We start from the raw sequence: 14,745 nt of genomic DNA, 5'->3' as shown, positions 1-14,745 counted from the left end.
CTGCTTCTGTGCCCAGCTCTGTGCGGGCTGACACTGGAGACACAGATGAGAGAGACCCTAGCCTGCCTTCAGGGGCTTCCTGTCCTGGTCAGAGGAGGGATGCGTTGCAGGACAGGCCAACTCAGGCACAGATTATCATAAAAGGGACAGTGTGTGTGGTCATGGAGATAGCAAGGACATTGTAGGCCCCCAAAGAAGGCACTCCACCCAGCCTAGAAGTCCAGGAAGGCTTCCTGGTGGAGGTGATCCTTGCCTGGGTTGAAACTTGGAGTAAATAAAAACATTTCCTGAGCAGGTGAAGAGAGGCCTGGGTTCTCAATCAAAGAGAACAAAACATCAGCTCATTCATTCAACCATATTTTTCATGCATTCACCACACATTTGGATACTCCTGTGGGCCACGCTTGGTAGGAGAGGCACAGACAGTGACAGTGGAGGAGGGGCAATGACTGTCATGGAGGGGCTAAGGGTAGGATGAGGCTTGCCTCCTGGAGAAGGGATTTTCACGGTTGCATAGGAGTTTGCCATGAGGACAATAAAGTCACACGGTCTTTCACTAATTCCCCCACCCCTTTGCTGAGCCCTTCTCGTGTCTGACTGTGTAGTAGGCCCAGGGACCCAGGAAAGGGTCAGATTCAGTCCCTGTTCCTGAGTAGCTTCCGGTGTTGGGGGAGACCCACAAGGGAGCATGCTCCAGGGAGCTGGGGAGGTCCAGCTGCTGGAGGTGGCACAGGGTGTTGTGAGGTGCTGAGTCGGTGTCAGGCGTTCACAGAAGGGGATCGCTTGGCCAAGATTCCCTGCCCACCCAACACCAGCTTTACTTGGAAAAATCGACCAGTCCTAACTTGGGCTTAGATCCACCCAGTCACACTCTGTGTCCCCAAGGCTTCCTCATCACCCTCCCTGAGCCTCCAGTTTCTGCTCCATAAAGGTTCACGCTGTGACAGCTGCCCCTTCCCATGCCCCTGCCCCCGCCCGCCCCTCTCTGCCCCCAGATCGTCTCCTCGGCCTCCACTGACCTCCAGGACTACACCTACTACTTTGTGCCAGCACCCTGGCTCTCTGTGAAGCTCCTGCGGCTGCTGCAGTGCTACCCGCCACCAGGTACCAACAAACCCACACGGGCCGGGGTCTAGGGGCCTCCGACCCCAAGGCTGGCCAGGGGGCGGGGTGCCAGGGGTCTGTGTCCAAAGCCGGAGGCTGGCCTGGTGCCTCCAGCCCCTGATCTGAGGCTGCAGTGGGGGCAGTGCCGAGCCCACGGCCCACTTAGGCTCTGGGACGAGTATGTTATCGAGGCAGCGAGGGACCGGGGTCGGGGGGGCATCTGCAGCAGGGAGCCCTCCCCCCAGCACAGGGAACAGACAGATCGCCATTTGATTCCCCTGCCATGGGCCAGGGGCCCTGTAAAGCCAGCCTCATGCCCCGGCCCTGGAACGTCGGGGCTTTTGTCACCTTTCTCTTACAGATGAGGGAACCGAGGCTTGGAGACGGGGGCCTTGCCCAGGGTCACCCAGGAGATCAAAGGGTAGCTCCAGGCTATGTGGTAGGAGTCAGCGTAGCTCTGTTAGGTGTTTTCATACCCTCAGTGCTCGTGGTCACGAGTGCTGCTGTGGACCAAGGGCCTGCAGTGAGCAGGTGCTGTACCAGCATGTCCAGCCGCCCCCTGCAGAGCTGGCGAGGGGCAGCTGTCTCAGAAACGGGGGCTTGGAGATGAGGCGTCTTTCCAGGCCCTGGGCAGCGACAAAGAGCAGAGCCTGATCCCTGAGTCCATGCACATAATCCCTTCCCTCTACCACATGGGCTGGACTCCCCCGGAACATCCCGATCCTCAGCTGTCTGACCTTACAGAGCAGTTTCGAGCACCTGTGCTGAGGTATTTGGCACATAGTAGGTGCTTGAGAAACAGTGCCCTTCGATTGAGCCAGGGTGCTGAGCTCGCTGGGGATGGTGGCTGGCGTGCGGCCCTGAATCTTGCAGCAGTGCGCGCACGCTGTAGCAGAGTGATGAACATGACACAGAAGGCCCTTCTCGGCCTGTGAAAGCCAGGGATGAATTTTGTCGTGAGTCCCTGGGGAAGGCTCTTCGCAAGCTGAGCTTCTTTGCTCACCCCTTAAGAAAAGGTACAGCTAGAACCTAAGCCCCACCTCATAATTTTGGGGTGTGCCCAGAGTGGGCTTAAAAAATACAGTCCAAATTAACTATGATTATGTCTTTGTAATTTTTTGCCCCACACCTGGAATAGCTGCACCTCCCACTGCCTGTTGTTTTAAAAATGGAAGAGTTTTGTGCTGCAGTGTGTTGAACGTTCTGGATTTGGCCGATCGCTCCCTGGGTCCTTTAGCTGGTTTTCTGTGAATTTTCTGATAGATCTGGGTGCCGCATTCTTTGCTGGAACAGTTGCCAGCTGTTCTGTCCACTTGGGGTCACCTCACAGGCGAGGGAATGGCTGTTCTCCGGGTTTTGTGAGCTCCTGGTTGACAGCTGTCTCAGGCGCTCAGACTCCTCCTTGGGAAGGGCCAGGTTTGGGGGTGTCTCTGGTGCTGTCTTTACTCTCTGAGCTTCCTACAGGGCCTGGGTGCTGCAGCAGGGTAAAGGGGGGTTCCCGGGGTGCCGCCTCTGGCCCAGCAGAGTTAGAACAGAGCAGGGTGAGAGCCCAGGTCGGGGTCCTGTCCTGTCAGCCTCCCTGTGTGGCCTGGGGGGCCTCAGAAGGGCTCGGGGGAGTCAAGACCCCAGCCTGAAGCTGCTGGGCCCGTGCTCTTCCTCTGGAGGACAGGGCCATGGCGTAGGGGGCCTGGGCCTGCAGGGAGCTCAGCCCGGGGCACGCCCTCCGTTTCCTCAGAGGACGCGGCCGTGAAGGGGCGGCTGGTGGAGTGCCTGGAGACCGTGCTCAACAAGGCCCAGGAACCACCCAAGTCCAAGAAGGTCCAGCACTCTAACGCCAAGAACGCCATCCTCTTCGAGACCATCAGCCTCATTATCCACTACGACAGGTGCCTGCAGGGGCCAGACTCCCGGGTCCCAGGGGACGGGGTCTGGGAACGTGACTTCGAGGTAGGAGGGCCATGTGGTTGGGGGGTGTTGCCATGACTCGCTGGCACTGGGCCCCTGCTGCGGGGCAGAATTCCTGGCTCTCTGTATCTGGGCTGGATGGCCCAGGTGTCGGGTCCCCGGGCACGGTCATGATTGGGACAGGGCAGGAGCTCCGAGCAGGGTCCTGAGGGGGATGCGAGCTGCATCGCTGGGGCCAGTCCCGCGGCTCCTCGTGTCAGCGGTGTCTTCTCGCCCATGTCCATCTCTCCCTCTCCTGCCGGCAGTGAGCCCAACCTCCTGGTCCGGGCCTGTAACCAGCTGGGCCAGTTCCTGCAGCACCGGGAGACCAACCTGCGCTACCTGGCCCTGGAGAGCATGTGCACGCTGGCCAGCTCCGAGTTCTCCCACGAAGCGGTCAAGACGCACATCGACACCGTCATCAACGCCCTCAAGGTGCGACCTCTGGGAGCCTGTTCCGGCCACACTGACCTGGCCTGTGGCTCCTCTGCTCCCTCCGAGTGGCTCGGGGACCCAGTGGCCCTGGGTGACCAGCTCAGGCCAGAAGGGAGCCTAGAACGCACCCTCGCTGCTCTGTTTCCGTAGACGGAGCGGGACGTCAGCGTGCGGCAGCGGGCGGCTGACCTGCTCTACGCCATGTGTGACCGGAGCAACGCCAAGCAGATCGTGTCAGAGATGCTGCGGTACCTAGAGACGGCCGACTACGCCATTCGTGAGGAGATCGTGAGTCCTGGGAGGGGCCGGGCATCCGGACTCCAGGGTCTCCAGGTGGGGACCTGCTGAGCCCAGACGTGGCGAGTCCACACCATGACTCCCCTGCCTGGGGCACACACACACACCCGACCTTCCCTCCGGCCGGCAGGTCCTGAAGGTGGCCATCTTGGCTGAGAAGTATGCCGTAGACTACAGCTGGTACGTGGACACCATCCTGAACCTCATCCGCATCGCGGGCGACTATGTGAGCGAGGAGGTGTGGTACCGCGTGCTGCAGATTGTCACCAACCGCGACGACGTGCAGGGCTATGCTGCCAAGACCGTCTTCGAGGTCGGTGCCCCCGTCTCACCCCATGATGGGGCATCAGGGCAGAGCCAGGACAGGTGGGGCTGTGGGGCCAGCTGGCCCAGGCCTCATCCTCAAGAGGGGCTGGGCCACCACGGGCCAATGTGAGGGTCAGCAGGGCACAGGATGCCTGGTGTGTAGTCACTGGTCCCCGAGTTCTGCCAGTTTCCTGCTCCTTACACCCCAGACAAGAGGGCCCATTCAGCTCGTTTATTCCCTGTATGTTTAGTTCAGTCTCTTAAATGCTCTGTGCCTGTTTCCCCAGCTGTAAACCCACCCACAGCAGTCACCAGGCTTCTGCAGTTAATAGGAGTCAAGGGCTCAGTGGAGCGCCTGGCACATGCTGAGCGCTCCTGAGCCAGGATGCTGCTGCTCACTGCTGTCCCCGCCCCCAGGCGCTCCAGGCACCTGCCTGCCATGAGAACATGGTGAAGGTCGGCGGCTACATCCTTGGGGAGTTCGGGAACCTGATTGCTGGGGACCCCCGCTCCAGGTGAGGGGTCTGGGACTCTGGGGCCCACCTGGGGTCCTGGGAAGGGTCCCTCTGAGGGAGGCGGCACCTCCTGTGGGGGCTTCCAGGAGAGGGCGGTGGAGCTGGCTGCCCACCGACATCCGCCCGCTCCCCGCAGCCCCCCGGTGCAGTTCTCCCTGCTGCACTCCAAGTTCCACCTGTGCAGCGTGGCCACGCGGGCCCTGCTGCTCTCCACCTACATCAAGTTCATCAACCTTTTCCCGGAGACGAAGGCCACCATCCAGGGCGTGCTGCGGGCTGGCTCGCAGCTGCGCAACGCCGACGTGGAGCTCCAGCAGCGGGCCGTTGAGTACCTCACCCTCAGCTCGGTGGCCAGCACGGATGTCCTGGTCAGAGCCCAATCCCCACGTGTCCCGGCCCTGCGCCTTGCCCCTGCTCCTGCCTGAGACCAGCGCTGATGCCCATCCCTGACCGAACCCTGCAGGCCACGGTTCTGGAGGAGATGCCACCCTTCCCCGAGCGCGAGTCGTCCATCCTGGCCAAGCTGAAGCGCAAGAAGGGCCCAGGGGCTGGCAGCGCCCTGGACGACAGCCGGAGGGACCCCAGCAGCCACGACATCAATGGGGGTGTGGAACCCACCCCCAGCACCGTGGTGAGCCCCGGGGGGCTGGGCCGGGGGCGGGGGCGGCTGGGCCCGGCCAGGCCAGCCCCTTCTCACCTGCCTCCACGTTGCCCGCAGTCTACACCCTCGCCCTCCGCCGACCTCCTGGGGCTGCGGGCAGCCCCTCCCCCCGCGGCCCCCCCGGCCCCCTCGGGTGCAGGCAACCTCCTGGTGGACGTCTTCTCCGACAGCCCGGCTGCCCAGCCCGGCCTGGGGCCCAGCCCCGAGGAGGCCTTCCTCAGGTACCGGCCTTGGGCCCAGGGTGGCCCCCTTTTCATCTGCCCCCCACCCCAACTCCCCTCTTCCTGAGCCTCGTGTCTGCCCTGGCTGCCGCCTGCCCCGGCTTCCCCCATCCCTCCCTTTGGGCCTCTCTGGGCTCTCGCTGACCCTGGCCACCCCGTTTCGTCCTTCCCCGTCACCGTCTCAGCCTGCTCTTCCTTCTCCTTCTCTCCTCCCGTCTCTCTTTCTTTCTCTCTCCGCCCTCTTGCTGCCTCTCTGGGATTGGCTGCCTGCCACGCCTGTCTTCTCTTGTCTGCTCTGGGATTGGATGGCCCAGCGAGCTGGAGCCGCCTGCCCCTGAGAGCCCCATGGCTTTGCTGGCTGACCCAGCTCCAGCTGCTGAGTAAGGGGTGGCCTCAGGGGGTTGGGGGGCAGACTCTTGTATCCCCCAGGGAGGGTTAGGGGACTGGGAGCTCTCAGCAGGCTCTCCTGATGAACTGTGAGGGCTTGGGAGTAAGAATCAGGGCCGTCTGGTACAGGGTAGGGGGGTGATGGCTCCTGCCAGGGTCCTATTCCCATCAGAGGCAATTGCCAGTCTGATTGAGGGGCTCTGTGGGGAATCCAGGTATATGGGTTCTGGGCTTCTGTTCCTTCAGGGCTTGCTGTCTCCCACCACTAGCTCTGGGTCTTGACCTCTAACCCACCAAGCCCCCTCCCATCTCCCTCCTTTCCCACCTGCAGCCCAGGTCCTGAGGACATTGGCCCGCCCATCCCAGAAGCTGATGAGCTGCTGAATAAGTGAGTTGTGGGTGAGGTTGGGGAGGGAAGTAGGGACAAGTGGGGAGCACAGAGCAGAGCCCAGGCAGGCACCATCATCCTGACCCCCCACCGCCCCACGCAGGTTCGTGTGCAGGAACAACGGGGTCCTGTTTGAGAACCAGCTGCTGCAGATTGGAGTCAAGTCAGAGTTCCGGCAGAACTTGGGTGGGTCCTGGGGGTAACGGGGTGAGGTTTCCGGGAGACCCTGGCTTGGTGAAGACATGGAAGGAACTCAGATGGAGCCCTGCCTCTCACCCCCGCTCCGCAGGCCGCATGTATCTCTTCTATGGCAACAAGACCTCGGTGCAGTTCCAGAACTTCTCTCCCACTGTGGTCCACCCTGGAGACCTCCAGACTCATATCCTCTCAGCCAGGCCCAGCCCCGCCCCTCCAGGTCTGCCTTCCTGGCAGCCGGGAAACAGATCCAGATCCCTGTTTGGCCCCCCTACTTGAGAGCCTGAGCCCTTGGTACTTCTCTGAGGTTTAGTATCATCTGTAAGAGGGAGTGGGCCTCTCCCAGGACAGGAGAGGACACTGACATGATGTGACAGGGATGCAGGAGGTGTTATTTCCTGACTCCCACATGCTCTGGGCCTCAGTTGATCCCGGTCAGGCCCCTCCGCTGTGTCCTAACCTTCTCTTCCATCGGTCTCCAGACCCATGAGTCCAGTGCCTCGGCAAGTCACTTGGCCTCTCCGAGCCCTGAAATTCCTTCAGTGAAGTGTGGATCCTCTTCTTCCTTCTCAGTCTTGTTTTGAAAATCAGTGTGGCTGGAAGACCCTGGAAGGGTGGCTGGCACGAAGGAACTGTTTGAGCAGTGTCAGTCCCCCGTCCCCCTTCTCTGGGCCTCAGTTTCCACAACTTGGAAATTAGAATGATTATACCCCCAAACTTGAAGACCATTTTAGCTCTTTGTTTCATTCAACATTTCCAGAGACCTCCTGGAGGCTCAGCTTTGCGCTGGGCAGGGGCGGGAGGAGAGACATAAGGCCCCAACTTGCCAGTGGGTTGTCGACACAAAGGTAGATGGTGGTAACACTGATTGCTACCATTTCAGTGAACTTACCATATGCCAGACACACTGACAGGGACTTGTAGGAGATTATTTCATTGACTGCTGAGGACACTTACATCCATTTCGAAGATGAGGCTAAGAGAGGTTAAGTGATTTCGTAACCTCTAAGAAGAGCTGGGATTTAAGACCAGGTCAGCCTTCAGAGCCAGGGCGCGACCTGTGCCATAATGGAGGTGGCTGAGCCCACTGTGGAAAGCCAGAAGCACCCAGGTCAGAGGTTTGGATTAGGAAGGACTTTGGAGCTGGGTCATGTTGGATGAGCCCGGGATGGCAGGGCTGGGGGCGCCAGGGAAGTTCTGAACCATCCGGTGATGGTGAAGTCCCTGCGCCGTCGGCTCCCCTCCATTCCTCCCCTTCCCCGCCCGCGTTTCTGGCTTCCTTGACCACGCGCGGGCACAGCTGGCCGTGCAGACCAAGCGGGTGGCCTCGCAGGTGGACGGCGGGGCGCAGGTGCAGCAGGTGCTCAACATTGAGTGTCTGCGGGACTTTCTGACGCCGCCGCTCCTGTCGGTGCGCTTCCGGTGAGTCAGGAGGCGGGTCGCTGCCCGGTGGGCGGGGCTTCCAGGGCGAGGGCGGGGCCTGACGAGCCCTCCCTCTCCCGCCAGGTACGGGGGCGCCCCCCAGTCCCTCACCCTGAAGCTCCCAGTGACCATCAACAAGTTCTTCCAGCCGACGGAGATGGCGGCCCAGGACTTCTTCCAGCGTTGGAAGCAGCTGAGCCTGTGAGCCGCGGGCGAGGGGAGCCAAAGCCGCCCTCATGGTGAGCGGGACTGGGGCTTCCAGATCCCTGACTTGGATCTTTTCCCGCCCCTAGCCCCCAACAGGAGGCCCAGAAAATCTTCAAAGCCAACCACCCCATGGACGCGGAGGTCACTAAGGCCAAGGTGAGAGGCTAGACAGAAGAGGCATGGGGGCTACCATCCCAGCCCTGCCTCTCTCCTCTCCCGAACTCTGGGATTTGGGGTGCGGTGGCTGCTCTACTTGAGCCTGTTTTCCCATCGGTAAAGTGGGACTAATTTCCACTCCCAAGGGTTTGGGGTAACTGGCATTCTGCTGTCTGGGAACTAACAGAGATCGGGCACCCCCCCTTCCCCCTTAGCTCCTAGGGTTTGGCTCTGCTCTCCTGGATAATGTGGACCCCAACCCTGAGAACTTCGTGGGGGCTGGAATCATCCAGACTAAAGCCCTGCAGGTGGGCTGTCTGCTCCGGCTGGAGCCCAACGCCCAGGCTCAGGTGAGTGGTGGTTTCCGAGGCCTCCTGCTCTTTGTGCCCTTTTCTTCCTCTCCCGTTTCCTTCCCGCTTTTTGTCTCTCCATGGTCTTCGCACCCTTTGTGACCTCTCTTTTACCTTTCATCCTTTCCCTCTTATATCACCTTTCTGACCCCTTGATCCTTTCTCTCTCATTATTTATCTGCCCTGTGCCTAACTCTCCTCCCCCTGCTCTCCACTCTCTCTGCCTCCTTCCTGAGTGGCCCTGTCACCCCTAGATGTACCGGCTGACCCTGCGCACCAGCAAGGAGCCCGTCTCCCGTCACCTGTGTGAACTGCTGGCCCAGCAGTTCTGAGCCCTGGACTCTGCCCCCCGGAGATGTAGCCGGCACTGGGCAGCCCCCAGGACTGAGGCAGCTTTGGTGGATGGGGCAGCAAGGGACCTCCGCTGGTGACAGGGAAGACCCTGGGGTAGGGGGATGCCCAGGAACTTCCTCCGGCCTTTTGTATTTTTATTTTTGTTCATCTGCTGCTGTTTACATTCTGGGGGGGTAAGGGGGAGCCCCCTCCCTCCCTTTTCCCCCGAAGCACAGAGGGGAGAGGGCCCGGGGAAGTGGGTGCCTCCTCCCCTCCCACCCCATCCTGTCATAGCCCCTCCTGCCCCCCTCCCCTTCCAGGGGCTGTGTATTATTGTGAGCGAATAAACAGAGAGACGCTAATGGCCCCTGTCCTTGTCTGTGTCTGGCGCTCAGGTCCAGTGGTCAGAGGAGCGGGGTGAGGGCATGCAGAGTGTGGGTGGCCAGGCCCCGCAGCCCATATGTGGGACTCTGAGCAGATAGCAGCAGCAGCAGCCGCCGTGGCCCCAACTGCAGCGCCACCAGTCGCCACCCGGTGCCTGGCTCCTCAGTCCCTGATACCAAGTAGCAGGCTCTGGCTACCTGGGCCCGGTGGACGGCCTCTTCTGCTTTCTCCTCTGGCTGCCCTGGCTCTGAAGGAAGGACAGCGAGGGTTGAGGTGACCAGTGAGGCCTGGACAACTAGGATGCCAACATGAGGGAGCCACCCCCATCCTGGGCTTGACATCTGATGGAGGAGGCTCGCAGCTCCAGCTAGCTGTCAGGACTTGAGATCAGACTTTCTCCCCCTCCTCCAGCCCCAGTGTCCCACTTTGCTGGGGACACTGCGTGTCCAAGCAATCTGGTTAGAAGTACAGATCACAGACATGCAAGAGATGCTGCCCAGGTGCCAGGCACTGGCCTCCAGAGGACCCCACCCAACTTGGGAAGCAGGTGAGGGAGGTGGAGTCGCATGGCTAGGAAGGGGCAGTCCTTTGCCCCTCCAGGTGGAACTTTTCACCATTTTGTTACACTCATAAGGGTCTTTGCTGGGATTATAGTATCACTCTGGGTCCCTTTCTTTGTCTGGGCCTCAGGTTCTGTATGACAGCTTTTCCTCCTGGACCTGGGTTCTGTGGAATCTACCTACCACCCTCCTCCACCCAAAGCCTGTATTTTCAGCAGTAGAGCAGAAGCCTGTGGATGTGGGAGCCAGGCTGCCTGTGTTTGAATCACTGCAGAGCTCTGCTGTTTATTAGCTGAGCCTGTTTGCTCATTTATAATATGGAAATAATGATGTAACAGGAGATAGATAACCTTCAACTATGAGGATGTGAAAGTCGCTCAGTCTTCGACTCTGTGACCCCATGGACTATACAGGCCATGGAATTCTCTAGGCCAGAATACTGGTGTGGGTAACCTTTCCCTTGTCCAGGAGATCTTCCCAACCCAGGGATCGAACCCAGGACTTCCGCATCGTAGGTGGATTCTTTGCCAACTGAGCTATCACGGAAGCCCTTGGAAGTGAGTCAATACACAAAAAGCACCTGGCAGGAGATGAGGTCTCGGCGTTCAGGATCAGCCAGGAGGCTCTGAATCCTGCAGGCTGGGCCCTCCCCGCCCCTCCCTCCAGCTCTCTTCCCTTCTTGCCTGTGTGCATGCCCGGGGCTCACAGACGGCCATGCCGAGTCCGCGCTTCTCCTACCGCTTTCTCCTCCCCCGCCTCCTACTCCCGCCTCGTGAGAACTGGGACCCAGTGCCCCAGTCTGTGCAAAGGGGTCGCTGGGCCCGCCGCTGACCTGGTGGGAAGTGAGTGGCGGTGACCAGGGTGTAGAAAGAGCGGAGAAGGCGCCGGCGGTGCTCCGGAGACGGTTCTGAAGGTGAAAGAGGGGCGCGGTAACGCAGAGCCCCTGCCCAGCCCCTGCGCCTCCCGGCTCCCGCCCACCTCCCAGTCACCTTTATCCCGCGAGGGCTCCACCGTGAAGAGACAGCGTTTCAGTTCCAGGTGGAGGAGCAGCAGCCTGTGGGAAAACAGGTGTCACGGCCAGGAAAGAGGTGCTGAGGAGCCCCAACCCACTCTCTCTGCCGCGCCCTACCCGAGGATGTCTGTGTGCAGCGGGAAGCCCGCGGGCAGCGCTCGAGGTCCCAGCGGCAGGCAGCCCCGCAGCGGCTCCAGCAGGGGCTGCCACCAGCGCTCCAGAAGCTGCAGCGGGGCGTGATCAGCGAGAGAGGCGGGGTCCAAGGGCGAGGTCAGGGGGGTATCAAGGGGAGGCAATTTGGCCAGGGAGCTGGAGGGGAGACCATAAAGGCAGAGGGGACCGCGGGAGGGAAGAGAGAGGCCTGGAAGGATGGGGAAGAGGGGCCCCTGAGGTGCGGCACAAAGGGGCGGGGCCTACGAGAGGATGGGGTCCTGGGGCGGGGCCTACGAGGGGCGGGGCGGACACAGGGCGGGTCCAGGGTAAAGCCGCACTCGCCCGAGGGCCATGGCTCTCGAGTAGAAGGTGACCTAGGAGAAAAGCGGGACGGAGCCCCGATTCACCTGTGCATCCAGCTGGCTGAGGGGAGGCCGCGGGCCGCAGAGCAGACACAGCTCCAAGTCCGGCAGAAGCGTCAGGGTCAGTAGCCGGTGTGGAACCTGCAGCAGCGAGGAGGGTGGGGTGGCCGGAGCTCCTCCTGTTCTCATCGCAAGCCCAGTCTCCTAGAGGCGGTCCTCCAGGTCCCACCCCTGGCGCGCTCCTCCCAGCCCTCACCGTTCCCCCTGCCCGCCCCACCCACCCACTCACTCACCGTGGGGCTCCCGTGCGGCAGGTACACCGGGTAGTCGCGAGCGGCCTGCGGCGGCAGGGACCCCACCAGCCAGGGGAGCAGCACGGCCTCCGGCATCCCCAGCCGCCACCAGCTCTCGGTCGCTACCACCACCCGGCCCGACACGACCAGGCTGATGAAGGCCGTGCCCACCGCCTCAGCGAACCCAGAGAGGGCTTCCTGGGTAAGGGAGGCAGGCCGCCTGTGAGTCAGAGGACATGAGCAGGGGCGACAGACTTCCCAGGTGGGTGAGTAGGGGGAAGAGACCGGCGTACAGTTCAAAGCTAGCCGTGCTCCTGTGTCTCACCCTCCCTGGGCCTGAGTTCCTTCACCTTCACATGCGCTTACCATCCCCAAATCACACTGTAAAATTAAACAGGTAGGGTGACTGCTGCCTAGTCTGACACGTCCTACCGAAGCTCGTAAGTTTAACAGCAGCAGCTAAGGTTTGTTGAGTGCTATTAAGTGCCAGGTGTGCGCAAGCTACTGAAGCTCAGAGAGGTCGTCACCTGCCCAGAGCCACACTGCTGAGAGGCAGCCATGCCAGATGAAGTCAGATCAATATTTAAGGAGGAATAGATCGAGATTTCCGTGGAAGAAAGAACGGGATGTGCCAGGGCAGAGAAACTGGGGAGTTGTGGGGATTTGTGAGACTCATGAGGCAGCTAGGAGAGGGTGGACTGTGGAGTTAGGAGTTAGCAGAGGTTAGGGCGAGAAGGCGGGCGGGCATCAGATTTCTCAGGTCCTCAACTTGAGACTACGGGGCTGGGACCTTGGCCTGGGGCTGATGGAAGTCGCGGGTGGGCTGTGACCAGGGGAGGGACAGAGAAAGCTCTAGGTGTAGAAAGATCCTTCCGGGGTCAAGTGGGAGTTCAACTGGAAGCCAAAAGGATAGGAAGAGGCAATGGTCCAAAGGTAAGAGGACGGACACTGAGCCAGGGCCAGAGGGATAGTTTTAAAAGTTTACAAGGCATTCCCACTACCTGCAGCAGGGACCCCTCGGGAGGAACCACACAGTCCACACATTGGGTCAGGTCTCCGATGAGCTCTGAGTCCCCCAGGAAGCTGTCGATGAGGCGGTAACTGGCCTAGCAGAAGGGAAAATGGAGGAGCCTAAGACCCAGGTGGCACCCAAATCTGCTGGCTCCCCCTCAGAAAACTGGCCCACTGGGCCTTGCTAGGGGATGTCAGACAACCAAGATGCCCTGGAGCCCAATGGATAAGTCTGCCCCAGGGTTTTCTGGGAACTATAGTTCCCAGATATCAGTGACCAGGTATCCTAACTTCCCATCCTCATGTCCTGCAGCCTCACCCTCAGCTCCTTCTTCAGTCTCTCTACGTTGCGGATATTGGTCAGCTCCTCAAGTCCCACGAGAAGAACCTAAAAGAACCATATAGAAGAGTAGGGGCCCTGGACAATTGGTTATAAGACAGGAGGGGCTGGAATTCAGACTTCTGTGTCTAAGGGAGGAGTCAAACTGAGGGCCAGAATTCCTGGGTTCTACAGGAGGCTGCTGCGAGTCTGGACTCCTGGGTCTGAGGGAGAGGGATGCTGCAAGCTCAGATTCCTGGGGTTGGGAAAGAGAGTTAAGGAGGGAATTCCCTAGTACTCCAGTATTCTTGACTGGAGGATCCCATGGATGGAGGAGCCTGGGGTTAGTCACAAGGAGTGGGACACAACTGAGCAACTTCTCTCTCTTCCCTAGTGGTCCAGTGGTTAAGACTGCACTTCCACCCAGCAGGGGGCAGGTTCAGTCCCTGGTCTGGGAACTATGATCCCACATTCCACAGGGTGTGGACAAAAACAAACAAGAACTTTTTTAAAAAAAAAAAAAAGAGGGTTAGGGAGTCTCACCATGGCCCCAAACACCATCTGGAGTAGTCTCTCCAGCCTCAGCTCCGAGGTGCCCTCCTCAGACGACAGAACAATGAGGGTGATGCTGTGAGAAAGGAAGGTGAGAAGGATGAGTCCAGGCCAAGTAAACAAGGCCAAGAGGAGAGTAGGTCTGTCCTGGACCCATGCCCCGGCACAACTGGCCGCTCATACAAAGAAGCCCAGGAATCAGGCCGAATGCCTTGTCAAAGACCCCACAGCCCAGTCTCAGCTGGCGCTGAAGAGCTGGACAGCCCAGGGGTCCTCTTCAACAGGGGCTGTCCCCCTGGCCCCGCCCCCAAGCTGCCCTTGGAGACCTGTCGTGGAAGCTCTTCCACACCACCGTTGTGTCCTCCGTCCTGGCAGAGTTCAGTTGCACCTCGAGATTCTGTCCAAACATGTGGACTCCATTGAGGGAGCCGATGACAGAGAATGGGAGCTGGGGAAAGATTGGGAACTTGGGACAAGAGCCCCCCCAATTTCCTTCTCCTTGGGAACCAATTACTCAGGCCCCCAACCTCGTTCCTCTGTCTAGATCCCCTGGCTCCTCCTCTTCAAGGAACCAGGATCACGGGTCAATTGCACCTTCGACGGTCTAAACACAACTCTGAAACGTCCCCAGCCTCTACTCCCTTGAGGACCCAAAGTCCTTCTAAATAAAACCCTGGTATTTCAGCGATCCAGGCGCCCGGGGTCCCACCTGTTGGCGGCTGGGGGCGCCACCGCGGCTGCTCCTGCAAAACAGGGGGACCCCGCTAGATGCCGCGAGGCACAGCAGATGTACCGTGCCCTTGGTCCCCTCCTCCCCCATCTGGAACGCTCGCCACCCAGTTCCCTCGTGGGGAGAGTCAGTGCCCGCCTCGGAGCACGCCCATAGTCACACGAAGTCAGCTGCTGTCCGGAGCCGCCAGAGGGCGAGATAGGGAGCTGATTGGAAGAGGACTAGATTCCCGCCTGCCTCATCCCAACTCAAACCCCTCCTCAAGCCCTTTTCCAGCACCTCCCCGCGAGCCCCGTTACGCTCTCTTCCGCCCCAGCCGGAAGTCACAATACCCCTAACAAAGATGGCGGCTTTGTAGTTGCCAAGTTGACTGGTCGCCACTTGAAGCGATTTGACTCTATTTAAAGAAGAGGACGAAGAGCCCAATTTGAAGGTAGTGACTACCCCA

At 60.2% G+C, this 14,745-nt stretch overlaps 2 protein-coding genes across 3 annotated transcripts in view; one reads left to right on the top strand and one right to left on the bottom strand.

The window, feature by feature from the left end:
- Positions 1-9,283, top strand: part of AP2A1 (adaptor related protein complex 2 subunit alpha 1) — a 28,128-nt gene extending 18,845 nt beyond the window's left edge. The window contains exons 7-23 of the mRNA XM_088829894.1: positions 996-1,104; positions 2,840-2,990; positions 3,315-3,483; positions 3,634-3,771; positions 3,911-4,093; positions 4,504-4,601; positions 4,738-4,969; positions 5,065-5,232; positions 5,320-5,483; positions 6,202-6,258; positions 6,362-6,444; positions 6,548-6,648; positions 7,754-7,875; positions 7,960-8,076; positions 8,169-8,238; positions 8,454-8,588; positions 8,843-9,283. Coding sequence (XP_088686020.1) covers positions 996-1,104; positions 2,840-2,990; positions 3,315-3,483; positions 3,634-3,771; positions 3,911-4,093; positions 4,504-4,601; positions 4,738-4,969; positions 5,065-5,232; positions 5,320-5,483; positions 6,202-6,258; positions 6,362-6,444; positions 6,548-6,648; positions 7,754-7,875; positions 7,960-8,076; positions 8,169-8,238; positions 8,454-8,588; positions 8,843-8,920 — 2,175 coding nt within the window. The 3' untranslated portion in view covers positions 8,921-9,283. The remainder of the gene's footprint in view (positions 1-995; positions 1,105-2,839; positions 2,991-3,314; positions 3,484-3,633; positions 3,772-3,910; positions 4,094-4,503; positions 4,602-4,737; positions 4,970-5,064; positions 5,233-5,319; positions 5,484-6,201; positions 6,259-6,361; positions 6,445-6,547; positions 6,649-7,753; positions 7,876-7,959; positions 8,077-8,168; positions 8,239-8,453; positions 8,589-8,842) is intronic.
- Positions 9,284-9,325: 42 nt separating this feature from the next.
- On the bottom strand, positions 9,326-14,600 carry FUZ (fuzzy planar cell polarity protein). Of its 2 annotated transcripts, XM_088829893.1 has the most exons (12): positions 14,577-14,600; positions 14,277-14,310; positions 13,894-14,015; positions 13,559-13,643; positions 13,016-13,084; positions 12,687-12,791; positions 11,686-11,883; positions 11,438-11,533; positions 10,995-11,101; positions 10,855-10,919; positions 10,698-10,772; positions 9,326-9,552 (listed from the first exon to the last, which is right to left on the bottom strand). In XM_088829893.1, exons 3-12 carry the CDS (start codon positions 13,974-13,976, stop codon positions 9,326-9,328), a joined length of 1,110 nt encoding a protein of 369 aa, XP_088686019.1. In that variant the 5' UTR covers positions 13,977-14,015; positions 14,277-14,310; positions 14,577-14,600. The 2 variants fall into 2 exon arrangements, with proteins under 2 accessions (XP_088686019.1, XP_055267538.1); XM_055411563.2 differs by lacking the exon at positions 14,577-14,600 and having other exon boundaries at positions 14,277-14,497.
- Between the last annotated feature and the right edge of the window lie 145 nt (positions 14,601-14,745).

The sequence above is a fragment of the Moschus berezovskii genome, chromosome 22 (assembly GCF_049115385.1).
Source record: "Moschus berezovskii isolate FMDL1 chromosome 22, NW_MosBer_1.0, whole genome shotgun sequence".
In the NCBI taxonomy this organism is placed as follows: domain Eukaryota; kingdom Metazoa; phylum Chordata; class Mammalia; order Artiodactyla; family Moschidae; genus Moschus; species Moschus berezovskii.
Note: the sequence above shows the minus strand (reverse complement) of the source record. Positions and strands in the feature narration are given on the sequence as shown.